Source organism: Protopterus annectens, chromosome 1.part2, assembly GCF_019279795.1.
Source record: "Protopterus annectens isolate FY-2018-M chromosome 1.part2, PAN1.0, whole genome shotgun sequence".
In the NCBI taxonomy this organism is placed as follows: Eukaryota; Metazoa; Chordata; order Ceratodontiformes; family Protopteridae; genus Protopterus; species Protopterus annectens.
Window position 1 is genome coordinate 64,335,095 of NC_056727.1, and position 13,004 is coordinate 64,348,098.

At 41.8% G+C, this 13,004-nt stretch overlaps 1 protein-coding gene across 3 annotated transcripts in view; it reads right to left on the reverse strand.

Annotated features, from left to right (window-relative positions):
• The window catches only part of VRK2 (VRK serine/threonine kinase 2), a 1,303,788-nt gene that overhangs the window by 730,962 nt on the left and 559,822 nt on the right, over positions 1-13,004 (reverse strand). For all 3 annotated transcript variants that reach the window (XM_044054930.1, XM_044054917.1, XM_044054923.1), the window contains one exon: positions 11,339-11,459. In XM_044054930.1, coding sequence (XP_043910865.1) covers positions 11,339-11,459 — 121 coding nt within the window. The remainder of the gene's footprint in view (positions 1-11,338; positions 11,460-13,004) is intronic.

Genomic DNA, 13,004 nt, shown 5'->3' on the forward strand with positions numbered 1-13,004 from the left:
TTGCCACTGGAGCAACTTTTTTGCCTCTGAAAAGGAGACAAAGAGCTGATATGTTTTCCTGAAATGTTTGGTCCTGTCTACATAGAATCAAAGTTGTCTGTGAACATCAAGTTTGTGCAGCATATGGTCCATCTTATTAGTGTATTTAGGGAAAAAACACAGGCAATTCAATAGATTGGTTGAGATTTGTCTCTGAGCAAACTTTAGGTAAGAATGAAGGATTCATCCTGAGTGAGACTCTGTCATTATGGAAAATCAAATATTATTTATTTATTTTATTTATTTTATTTTTTTTTTGTTAACGCTAGGCTGCTGGCATGTCCATTGTCCATTTTCAGCAGAGGCCCGAGGAGAAAAGCTCCACTAATAGACTACGACAATACATGAAGACTACTTAACTAAGTAGATCAAACTTTTAAATAAGGGGGTTTAATGGACAAGGCCTGTAACTCTGAAACCCTCCAAGCAGAAGTAATAGCTATTAAAAATAGGGTTTTCCATGCTAGATATTTCAAGTCACAAGATGCCGCTGGTTCAAAGGGGGGGCAGGATTATATGGGAAAGAACAAAATTTAGGTTCCATGGCATAGCTGGATCTTTGATGGGTGATCTCAAATGGACAGTACCCTTGAGAAAAGCTTTGGAGAGTCTATGTAACATAATATTAGACCCCTGGTCACCTAGATGATAGCAATTACTGCCAATTGAACTCTAATGGTTGCTGCCGCTGCCCCTTCATTGAAAAGTTTAGTCAAAAACTCCAGAATGGATGAAACTGAAGCCAGGTACGGATCAATATTGTTCTGATGCATCCATACAGAAAACCTTTTCCATATACTAAGATATAACTTCCTGGTAGATGACTTATGAGAGGATGTTAAAATAAATTGAGCCACAGCTGACAGATTGTGAATCCTGGCTATGTCTGGAACTGCAGCAGCCAAGCTGTCAGTTTGAGGGACTGAAGAGAAGGGTGGAGAGCCCCTGATGAATGAGTCAGATGATCTGGCACTGGGTCCAGAATCCAAGGTTCTTCCAATAGATGAGGCTGGAGGAAGGGGAACGAAATTTGACGAGGCCAGTATGGGGCTATTAGAATGATGATCCTTCCCACAGTCTTAGCTTTCTGTTACACTTTGGGTATCAGAGGGAAGGGAGGGAAGGCATAAAGGAGAACCAGGGGCCAAGTGTGTACAAGTGCATCCCTTGGGGTATCCACCGGAGGGGGGGTTTGGGCAAAGTAGCTGCTGCATTTCGTGTTTGTTGGAGTTGCAAAGAGATCTCAGCAAGGCTGGCCCCATCTGCATTATATCCTTTCCGCTACTTCTTCTTTTTGGGACCACTCGTGAGGCAATAGAATTGCCCTGCTCAGCTTGTCTGCTATCACAATGGATCTCCCCGGGATGTGCGTTACTGTCAGAAAGTGCTGGGTGGAAGTTGCCCATTGCCATACTCTCAAGGTGTCTCGACACAGGGGATAAGACCTGGTTCCTCCTTGTTTGTTTATGTACCAGACCACTGACATATTGTCTGTCTGAATTGCAATAGTTCCCAGAGGGAGAGAGTCTTGAAAGGACTGCAGTGCTAGAAGTACCGCTCTCATCTCCAGAACACTGATATGCAGGTGAGCCTCATATCTGTTCCACATGCCTTTGGCTGTTCTTCCCTGATAATGCCCCCCCGCACCCTATCAGACATGCATCTCTGTGGTCACCGTAGCTATGGGACTGGGTACAACAAAGGGGCGAACTAGAGTTACTTGGTGAGATGTCAGCCACCACTTAAGGTCCTTCTTGCAGGAATTCATTATCAGGATTTTGTGTGACATTAGGAGTTCTTGAAAAGACCACTGCTTGAACAGGACCCATTGTAGTACACACATATGCATCTGACCCAAAGGAATCCGAATGATCACTGCCGCCATTGTCCCTAGCAATTTGGGTACCAATGAAACAGGGGCTTTTTCTCTCGGGAGCAGGTCCAGAACCTGATTTTGTAGAACACAAACTCTTTCTGGTGGAAGGTTTAAGGTCATAGTAATGGTATTTAGCTCTGCTTCTATAACAACGGTATGCTGCAATGGCAACAAGGCAGATTTTTCTGAATTTATAGTAATCTCCAACTGACTGCAGAGGTTCAAAGTTGTGTCCTTTGCTTGTATGAGTTGATGTCTGGTGGTGGCAGTGAGGGGCCAGTCATCTAAGTATGGAAACACCTAGAATTCCAAACGTATCAGATGAGCCATGACTACTGCCATGCATTTGGTGAACACTCTGGGGACTGTAGTGAGACCAAAGGGCAGAGCGTGAAATTAATAATGACTGGCTCCCACCCAGAAGTGCAGATGATCTCTGGATAGCTTGTCCATTTTTATGTGGTAGTACGCATCCTGGAGATCTATCAAGCTCTTTCCCTAAAAAGGGAAGTATTGAGTGTAACGTGACCATCCGGAATTTTGTCTTTCTTACCGACTTGTTTAGTCTGCTGAGATCCAAAATGGGCCTCCAGTCCCCTGTTTTCTTTGAAACTAAAAAGAACCTTGAGTAAGTTCCGGATCCTCTCTGGTCTGCTGGGACTGGTTGGATGACTCTCTTTTCCAGCAACTTTTAAATCTCTGAGGCTGCTTGTTCCCTGTGACTGGGTGGAACATCCGGGATTTTCCTTATAAGGGGGGGGGGGTGGCAAAGGGAATGGAGTATCCTCTGGATATGATGCTTTGTATCCAGGTGTCTTTTGTTATTTTTAGCCAGGCATCTGGGTACAAAGATAAGCATCCCCTGACTGCCTCCAGAGATGGACAGGTGGGCTTCATCTCAGGAGCGCTGATAGGGCTTCCTAAAGAACTGGTCTCTGTCGCCATGGTTCTGCGGACCCCCTCTACCGCGTGGGCATTGTCTTCCATTGTTACCCCCTCCTCTGCCTCTAGAGGGGGTTCACCATGAGTGCTCTGGAAAGCTCCTTGAGTTTTACGGAACCACATCTTCCCTCCCTTCTGACCTTTGGGATAAGGTCTGGTAGGGGTGGAAAAGCAGACTCCGATGGCAGACAGAGTCTATCCGACCTGTTGACTCCTGGTAAGCGTTTCCTTCACTTTGGGTCCAAAAATGGATAAGCCATCAAAAGGGGTGTTAATAAAAGATGACTTAAAGGGCTCCACAAAGGAACATAAGCGCATCCAGGAATGTCTCCTAAGAGCAATTCCTGTCCCTGCTGCCCTACTTGTTCCATCAGTTGCATAGGAGACCAGACGCATAGAAGAGTTTACAAGACAATTTAGGGTAGCGAGCTTGGAAGTTACCTTCTCTGAGACCCTCGCAGCTACTGAACCCTGTAGAGCATCTCCTAGTACTTTCAGGAGATCCCTTTGCAACCTTGTAAAGTGTGTTAGTTTAGTGATCGCAGTGCAAAAGTCGCTGAACTAAACATGCGATTACCATATCTGTCTATGATCCTAGAATCCTTATTAGGAGGATGGACAGATGCAGAAGTTTCTGACAGTTCCTTCTTGGTGGCTGCCACCACCACCATAGCATCATCAGGTACTCCTTTGGTCAGGAAGGTCTTGTCCTGGGTGGAAGTTATAAATGTATTAGGCCTCCTAGGGACATGCTCCATGGTATCTAAGAACTCCCACCCCATTCAAGAGATTAGCACAATCAACTCATCAAAGGGTGGAGACACCCAAGAGGTGGAAGGCTGAGACCCAAAAGCCTTCAGAAGCACAGACTCATCATCAGTAGGGTTAAAGGACTTCCAGCCACCCCCTGCTTAAGAATTTCCAGGATATCTGTGAAGGAGATATCCTCCAAAGGGGACCCTTCTGACTCATCTAAGTCAGTGTCTGAAGTAATGAATTCATGTGGTGGAAGTCCAGATGCTTCCTCTTGCAAAGTCTCTTCCTGGGAACCTCTTCAGTGGGAGCTTTTGGAGAGGTCTCGGAAGCGCAGGGCTCACGCAATGGGGCTTCCTGAGGCTCAGGGTCTCTACGCTTCAGAGGGATGTGGGATGAAGAGGTAGACACCGGTGCTCTGGGGGAAGGAGCTACTGGTTCTGATGGTGTGGCTATCGGTGTGGACAACACCCTCCTCATAGCAATAAAGGCACCTCGGTCCCAACACGAAGAAACCTCCAGATCCGAAGATATGGAAGATTCCCTCAAAGCCAGAACAGAGTGCTCCACGCCCAAGGTTGGAGCCTAGCTCAGCCAAGCCAAAGCTGCGAGAGGCAAAGTTGGAACCGAAAAATCGGTCCTACTATCCTCCCCAGACCCAAATGGCAAGCATCAGCTCCTAGACCCTTCGGTTGGCACCGACGATGTCAGGGTTGTCGGGACCAACAAACCTAAAATAGGAGTCGGACCCAAAGGCTCCACCAATCATCAGCTCCGAGCACTCCAGCTGCAAAACTTCGAGACGGATCGGAGGAGGAACAAAAGATGGTGGTGGTGGTGGGGGGGGGTTTGTCGGTCCTAAAGTCCCAGGGATTGGCCTCGATAAAAGTTTGGCAAGTGCCGGTGTCTGCAGAAGCCTCTGCACCACACACACGATCCACGTCCATATCTGAAAGCCTGCTTGCGGACCGGGAAAAATGCACAAATGAAGCCACCAACTGTAATATTGGGGACTTCAAGGTAGGAGATACCGGTTCAAATACAGGGGACCGACTTCTAACCGTAACAACAGTCGGCTCCGATGAGAGTGGAGCCGATGTTAAAGATTTTTCCTGCCTAGACTTACTGGTCGACGTGATTTTCTTCTGTTCCAAGGAACTCTAAAAAGTTTTAGAGTGTCTGTCACGGTTGCCCTTATCCAGTGACTCCTGAAAAGAGGATTTCAATAGGCCTCTCTCCATTAGTTTTCTCTTACATTCATGCAACACCCTGGAACTAAAAGAGTGGCATATGGAACAGTCTTCCTGTAAGTGAACCTCACCTAGACAGGTTACACAATCAGTATGTCCATCAGTGATGGACAATTTTTGACCACATCTGGGGCATTTTTTTAAATCCAGACTTGGATTTTTCCTTCTCCTGTTGAGACGTATTTGGCAATTAGCAGTAATAGCTATGACAAAAAAGGAAGCCTATAGAAAAAAAGCAGGCTTGTCAACAACAGTAACTTCTACTATACACACCAACAGTAACTATTTAGATTAACAATACTAACTGTAATACTAGCAATGAACTACTTATGAAAATATAATATCACAAGGCCTGAACTACAAAAACGGTCACAATAATGCTAAGGCACAAAGTACTAGCCCTCTAAGTTAAAACGGCCTCTAAAATCACACACACACACAAGGTTTATATCAACTACTACTACCTTACAAGAAAAACTAGCCTATAGGTTAGGGAGATAACTAAGACCTAGAAATACAGCAATGATGATAAACTAAGCAAAGGATTCAACAGTATACTAAGAAAATGCCTAAACTACTTTTACAAAGGAAACTTATGAAATACACTCATGTACTGAAGATTTATTTCCCAAAAAAACAAGTAAGATATATACTTTCACTGGCCAGAGATGGTGAACGTCTGATCTAGTTGCAGCGGCAAACGAGATCTGAGGGAAGCACAAGGTGCATCATGGGATAGGGAGTTGGCCTCGAGCTGGTTGAAGACTTCCAGCTTTTGCAGTTGGCCGAGTCGGAACCGAGGATTGGCTCCGAACCCATCAGTAAGAATGAATGGCAAGATAGAACAACTTCACATTGTATGTCAAACAACATTTCCTTGAAAGGGCTTGAATAGGAGGAAAAAATGTGTGTTAAATATACAGATCACATAAATAGCTTTATTATATAAAAAAGGTACTAGCAAAGGGGCCAGAAATATTACTGTACCATTCGCCCCTACCTCTGTTTCATTTCCTAGTCAATGCTTTAAATTTCAACAGTGGTGCAAAAAAACAAGACTCGCTAAGTCCAGGCCAACCATGGGCATTCAAAGTCAGTTGCAAATATAATTCCCTTAATTCCAAGAACTTTACCCATGGACCTTCCCTTATTCCACCCTTAAATCCTTCTATAACTAAAAACTTAAATGTGCGACTTTCGTTGTCCAAAACATGTCTTGCCAAGGCATTGTTGGGGTTCCTTTTGTTGATGTTATACTGGTGTTCGTAAATTCTTTCCTTCAACCTACATTCAGTTTTACCTATGTAAAAACATGGGCACTGTTGGCATAATGCCGTGTAGACCACCCTCCTAGAATTACAGTCAAAATTTGACCTAACTTTGAATTCATTGCCTTTAATAAGAAACCCGTCACACGTTAGAATGAATTTACATTGGGAACAAAACCCACATTTCTTCATACGACATACCCGGTGCAGGTTTTCTTTAGATGTGTGTTAAAAAATTTCCTTCAGATTCCTTTCTCTTCTAAATGTAGTCTGTTTAATGGCATGTATCATGGTGACCTTTTGATAAAATGTTTCACTTTAATTATGTCCACAGACATTCAAAAAAACAAAACACGGCTTCAAAATCAGTGAACAAATGCATTTCTAAAGTACAAATGACACCAAAAGACTATTGTACACAGTGCTTGTTTTATTTGAACATTGACCTTACTGTTAAGGATTCAGAAAAATTTGATAAACAGGTAGGTGGATTGGTTACCTGAAGCCTTTCCAATCATGACTTAAGTTGGTGGCACAAAGTATAAAAACACCAGAACTACATGCAATACTTTCAATGTTCAAAATCAAAACAATATAAAAATACAAAATGGATCACAAAGGTACATACTGTGCGCACACACACACACACACACACACACACACACACACACACACACACACACACACAAATACAGAATAATTTTCATGTTTTGGATACAAAACTTGCTCTAAACTTCAGTGTTGTGTTAATATTTTTCCTGAAGACAGCAGAATCAATAGCATTTTAATAACAAGAGTTACAGATGTTACATGTCCTAAGGTTTCAAAAAGGTACAAATACACAATAAACTCGTGCTGGGGGGGGGGGGTGACAGTCACCCCCTCTGTCTGCAGCTCGACACAACAGATGTAGTTTGAAAGGATGAAACGTACAGGGGGAAAACACTTTACACAGAGGGGAAATATGCCTCAAAACAAAGTACTACGCCAGAAATGAGCAAAAAAAAAAAGAGAGTGAGAAAAGGTCGGTACATGCATGTAACATGTGACACAAAAAGCAACCACTCGCCCTTTTAGAACACTGACCAGCACTTTCAAAAGTACAACACTGAGGAACATTTCCTTATTTTGTCATTTCTGCTTCAAATTCATGGTTAAGACTTAATACTGAATCCTACCACTTCATTAATACATTTTTAAGCAAAAAAACAATACATTTCACCTCTGCTTTTAACTTCCTGATTACACATGCCCTCGCTGCCACTCACTCATTTCAACAAGTGCTCTAACTCCCACTAACTCGTCTCCCTTGATTAAGCATCCCTCCCAAAGCCCAATCTTTTCTAACCATACCAGAACCCTGATCCTAGGCCTAAAACTCCCACCCAGTCCCTAAACCTAGACTCACAATCACTCCCTAAACCTAAAATCCCCCTCTAGTCCCTAAATGATGTGCCTATTTGTTCCACATATTAAGAGATACAGATCCACAGTTATGAGCTGAAGGTTGGGAGCTATGACACTGAAGCTTCACTGTGGCCTGTTCAGTTCAACTCCACAAGGAACTAATATGCTAAGCACACCTGCTCATGAAATCAATCAAAATAACTAACTAAATAAATAAATGAAAGTGTTTTGTTTTTCTTTTTTTTGCAACTTCATGTAAGGGGCTCTGAATTTATATAACCTGTCTTCACAGTTGCAGAAACATGAAGGTAGAAATCCCCCAAATGATCACCACTCCTTCACATTAGAAACTGCACTACCAATGACTCCTTAAGTAAAACAGCGACTGTGGAGTTGAGTTTGCCGAGCTGTGTTTGGTGAGCTTCATCATGTCTGCACTTAACAAGCAGCAGAGCAGCCTGGTGCTCCTGCTTCTCTGCGAGAGCACTTCTATTCACTTTTCTCATTCTGTGGAGACTAATACTGTTTAAAAAGACTCGGCTATCTTAAACACATATGGTAAAGAGCTTAAAAGGCATGTTTCAGCATTGAATACACCTAATATTTATGACACTTCAATGCAAGTTATAAAGCTGTGATGGTGACTTCCCACCTTGTAATTGTGTATGCTTACCTAGACTGCTTCTGATTCAGTAACTTTAACAACACAGCTTCAACATTCTATTATAGTATTGCCTTTTCCACACAGCTGTAATGTATTAATATATTTTTAAAACCGCCTTCCTTTACAATAATACTGGAAGCACTGTTTCATGTATTTAAGATATCAACCTTAGCCAACGCTGTTTACTAAAATTCTCTGTAGTTCACAAAGAGCCTTGGTTTAATAACTCCCCTCCATGGATGCCATGTGTGTGCGTCTGTGTGCACGTCTGCTCACCTGTGTGTCTGTGGTTAGCGTATGGCTGGAAGATGACACATGTAGTCAAAGCCCAATTTATTTGGTATTTCTGATGTGGTCTTTCCTAGCACAGATATATATGATGGCATTTGGATTGTAACGTTCTGAGACTCTTTAAAAAACATCTGTCAAACTATGATCCCATGCTAAGATAAATAAGAGAGACATTTGTAAGGTCCCCTGTACATATTAGAAGCAATGCAAAAGACTCCAAACTTGCCATTCTTCCTTGGCCAAGGCTCATCTTATAAAACTGCAAGGATTTCTTCCTGACTCAATCAAGGACATCAGTGTCACCCATGGTTGCATACCTTTTGAGCCAGTGGGCTAATTTACTTTATTTTCAGTTTTCAGTTATGACAGCATCCAAACATACAGATGTAGCAATGCAATACAACGATGATCACCTAAGTCCATCAATACAACAGTCAACCGGTATGTTCTTTAAACAGCACTGCATTAAATGTGCTGGTACACCAGCAACGAAATGGCATCTGAATTGCATGTTTATGTTAGGAAGTGGTCTGCATATGACAGGACTTCAGCTGCTACCACAACGTTACCATTTAAGAGACTTTTCCTTAGTCAAAGTTAAAAGTCTCACATTGTAACATCACAATTTCCTTGCATTCTTCATAGTTTCATAGTATAGTACTAGGCTATCTGCCCTGGGGCATTTGTAAGCCTAGCCATAGTGATGTGGCTTTTGCCACCCCATGAAATGGTACAAAAAATGTACAGAATAAATTTAGAATACTGTGCCTCTGTCTAGTAGTGACACAATGAAGGTCCCCTTATATAACAGAATTAGTTTACTGTGCCCCTGTCTAGCAGTGACACAGATGTGACCCCTGGGGTAAACTTACGATCTCCCATCCACTCATCAAGATTTCTCTTGAAGAGAGTCAGTGAGAGGCTCTGCCTAATACGAACTGGGATCTTGTTCCAAAGCATGGGAAGCCTCTGGGTTATGAATCTATCCCTCCAGCATGTCCTTATCATACTTGTGCCGAGGTTTAAGTCTTTAGCTCTCGTGGTCCTGATGGACTTGGATTTTTTGAGGTGGAGCATGTCCATCAGATCCTGATTGGACATGGCCTTGTACGTCAGGCAGAGATCACCTCTGAGCAGGCGGTATGCTACTGAATAGAGCTGAAGTTTCTTTAGTCTGGCAGAATAAGACATATGTTGGAGACCCTTGATCCTCTTGGTGAGGTACTTTTGTGGTCTCTCCAGCTGTTGCAAATGCCGGGTGAGGTACATACCAAATGGGGCATTGTACTCAATCATGGGTCTGATGAGGGAGGAATATAGGGGTACAATGACATCCTTGGATCTGGATGTGAATCCCTTCATGATGACATCATAGATCCTTAAGAACAGTACTGCAGGTATACTGGCCCACATTAACAAGAGTGAAAACTTATTAGCTCTGCTACCTTCAAATCAGTTTCAGTGGTTTTGACAGATAAAGCCAGCCCTGAGTACAGGCCAGGGGAACCAAGTTTGATTAGCTATTGGGAACTTGACTGAGCTGGCAGGGGAGGATGGGTGTGCCCATTCTGTGATGGGTGAGTGGAATGGAGCCACAAGCCTTCAGTGGAGGGGCACCATTATGTACTTTCAGCCCAAGTAACAAGTGTGAAGGGGGCATGCACTTGGAGGGAACTGATACTGTGGGTCCTGCAATGATGTAAATAGACTGTTCCTTCTATCTGAGGATGGGAATTATGCCACTTAAAGTCCTCACAGCCAGGATGATTGCAAGGACGCAAGCAACCCTTGCAGCTGCCAAAGTGATGGCCCTTATGGACTCCTCTTACCTTTGTGATTCTGGGGATTCCCTACCATGAAGGGAAGGAGTGGTTTTAATTCCATCTGGGTAATGTTTGTGATCTACAGACATAGGTAAAACAATCACTGAAAGTAACATAATGCTTTTTTTGAAAACACATATCACAAGAAAATTGCACTCTAAAAAACAAATGACATATTACTTTTTTAGAAGAGTAGCAAATGTTTTGTTCATATTGTTGTGTGTGTAGCTACATATAAATAAGCAAAATAATGTGGTGGTGGGGGGAGATAATGAAGTGCATTATTAGGAGGTATTGCAGGCAGTTCAATTCTCTAACTGCATCAACATCTGACCAAAGAAACTCTGATGTCAAATGCAGGTAAGGACAGCCATGCCTAACTAGAAAGTTGCTTATATCCAATTCCTGCATCTGCAACGTCAATAGCTAGTGCTAAATCAACAGTCTAAGTGACTTCTTACCAAAATACCAGCTCAGAAATTAACTTGTATTGAAAGTCAGCTTCAGATTAGAAATAAAAGTTGCTCTTTCAGGTAATGGCACACACAACTGTCAGTAAAAGTAGGATTCATTTTATCATACCTTCTGTCCTAAATGTGTGTCACTGACTTTACATATATATATATATATATATATAAAAATATATATATATATATATATATATATATATATATACACACACACACACACACACACACACACACTCCTAAAATGATAGCCATCATTTATATAAGTTAGCAGTTTACTGTACGACAGAATTAGGAACCAAATAATGGGGTGCACAGAAAAATACATTTAAATTTTAAGAAATTATTTTTGCATGAGCAATGTTTCTGAAAGCTCCATATATCTTAATTATCTCTCTCTCAAGCATTAACAGGTCAAAGAAAGCCCAAGTTTCAACTTGCATAAGAAGTGAAAGAGGACAGTCAGCAGATGTAGCGTTTCTTCTTAAGTGTGTTTGTGTGTGTTTGTGTGTATTTACTGAAGCATTTTAAAGCCACACAGCAGTTATAAATCCATACCTGGTTTTAGCACTCTGAACAGCTTCACAGTTTTTTAGGTTCATCTCCCAAGGCAGTTCCCCACATAACCACCGCAGCATGCAGTAGCCAAGGATTTCAAGGTCACTCCGTCTAGATGGGTCTGGGGGAGTTAAAACAAGGGAATGAAGGATTATGACATACTCTCAAACACATGGAAAATGTTTTTATTAAGCTATTATTGATGAAATACACAAATGCCAAAATAGGCAAAATGTAGTGTTTATTCAGCTGTATCAGAACTTGAAAAAAAAATTTTGGCCTTGGTTCATAGGCATAAACTTGTTGCTGTTAAAATCAAAGGGTCAGCCTTTTTGCCTCCCTCAAGTTTACACTGCTCAGTCTGGCCTGTCACTTGAACTTGATGCTTTTGGCCTCCGACATGATCCAGACAGTCCATAACCCAGCACTAACACTTTTCTCAAAGAGCCAAGAAGCAAAACAAAGAAATAAATGTCTGCTGTTAGATTGCTAACACATGTTCCAGGAAGTCCATTGGGTCTGATTGGTCATACAGGGGCCCTGCACTCGGCAGACTAAACACTGACGGCCTTTCCTGTTGTGCAGCACAAGTGGGAGAAGCACGGAAAATATAACAAAACTGCCATCTAGTGTAGAAACAAAAAAGTAATCCTACTCTTCTCTGGTCGTTGTCCACATGCACACGTTTAGTGCAATGTAACAACACTGAAAAATACAAGATACCTGCATGCAACTATTCATTTTTCAGTTTCTGCAGTCCACATAGATAGAGAGATAATCACACTTGAGTTTCCTTTCTTATAAACTAGAACGTGGAGACAGAACTAAGCAGGGATCATATAATTTTGTTACTCAGTGAGAGAAAAAAAAAACTTTAATATGCTGCAGCAGTACTCGTTTCTCATAAAACTTCCACAATGGTTAAGTTCAGCTTAACCTTTCAAGATTTGCTAATTAAAGGGATACACAAAAAATAAGCTCATAACTACTGACACTGCTTCAAGCTTCTGTTGCTTTTCCTATCACAAAGCCACATGCTTCCATAAATGATATGAAAATAATTTTTGAGGCAGATGATGTCAACATTGTAGGCTGAAAAGTGCAAAATCAAGTATAAGCTATGCCAGTAGCTTAAAAGATTTGCACTCCATTTTAATGAAATCAGTTTCAATAATTAAAAATAGAGGAATGAAAGCATAAGAAGGCAAACTGCTGTGAACTTTATTTATTGCACTTGATGTCAGGTTACAAATTTCTTGCTAAAACAAGCCACATTTCAAACTCACAGTGAAAATGGTGGTGGTCAAGAAAGCCATGCAGAATAAGGGGGTCTAGATAAGTCCATCTGAAAGGTAAGGGACAGAAACCACTGCTCATAGAAATAAGTTAAGATGCAGTAGCTGCTAACTCAGTCAACATGCATTCCACTTTTCTCTCTTATTGACTTCTACATGCAAGCAAACATACTTTTTAGGAATGATGGTTTTATTTTATGGCTTTTGTGTCTGTCCCAGATTCTCAAATCATTCAGCAAGGCTTCTTCTCTGCCTATCTTTAATGATTGTCACTCTGCACATAAGAGGGTGAACTATATTGGAATATGTATGCTCTGTTTTGTGCAAAGAAAGTAATTGACAATATATAATTTTTTATGTCCCTCCTAAAC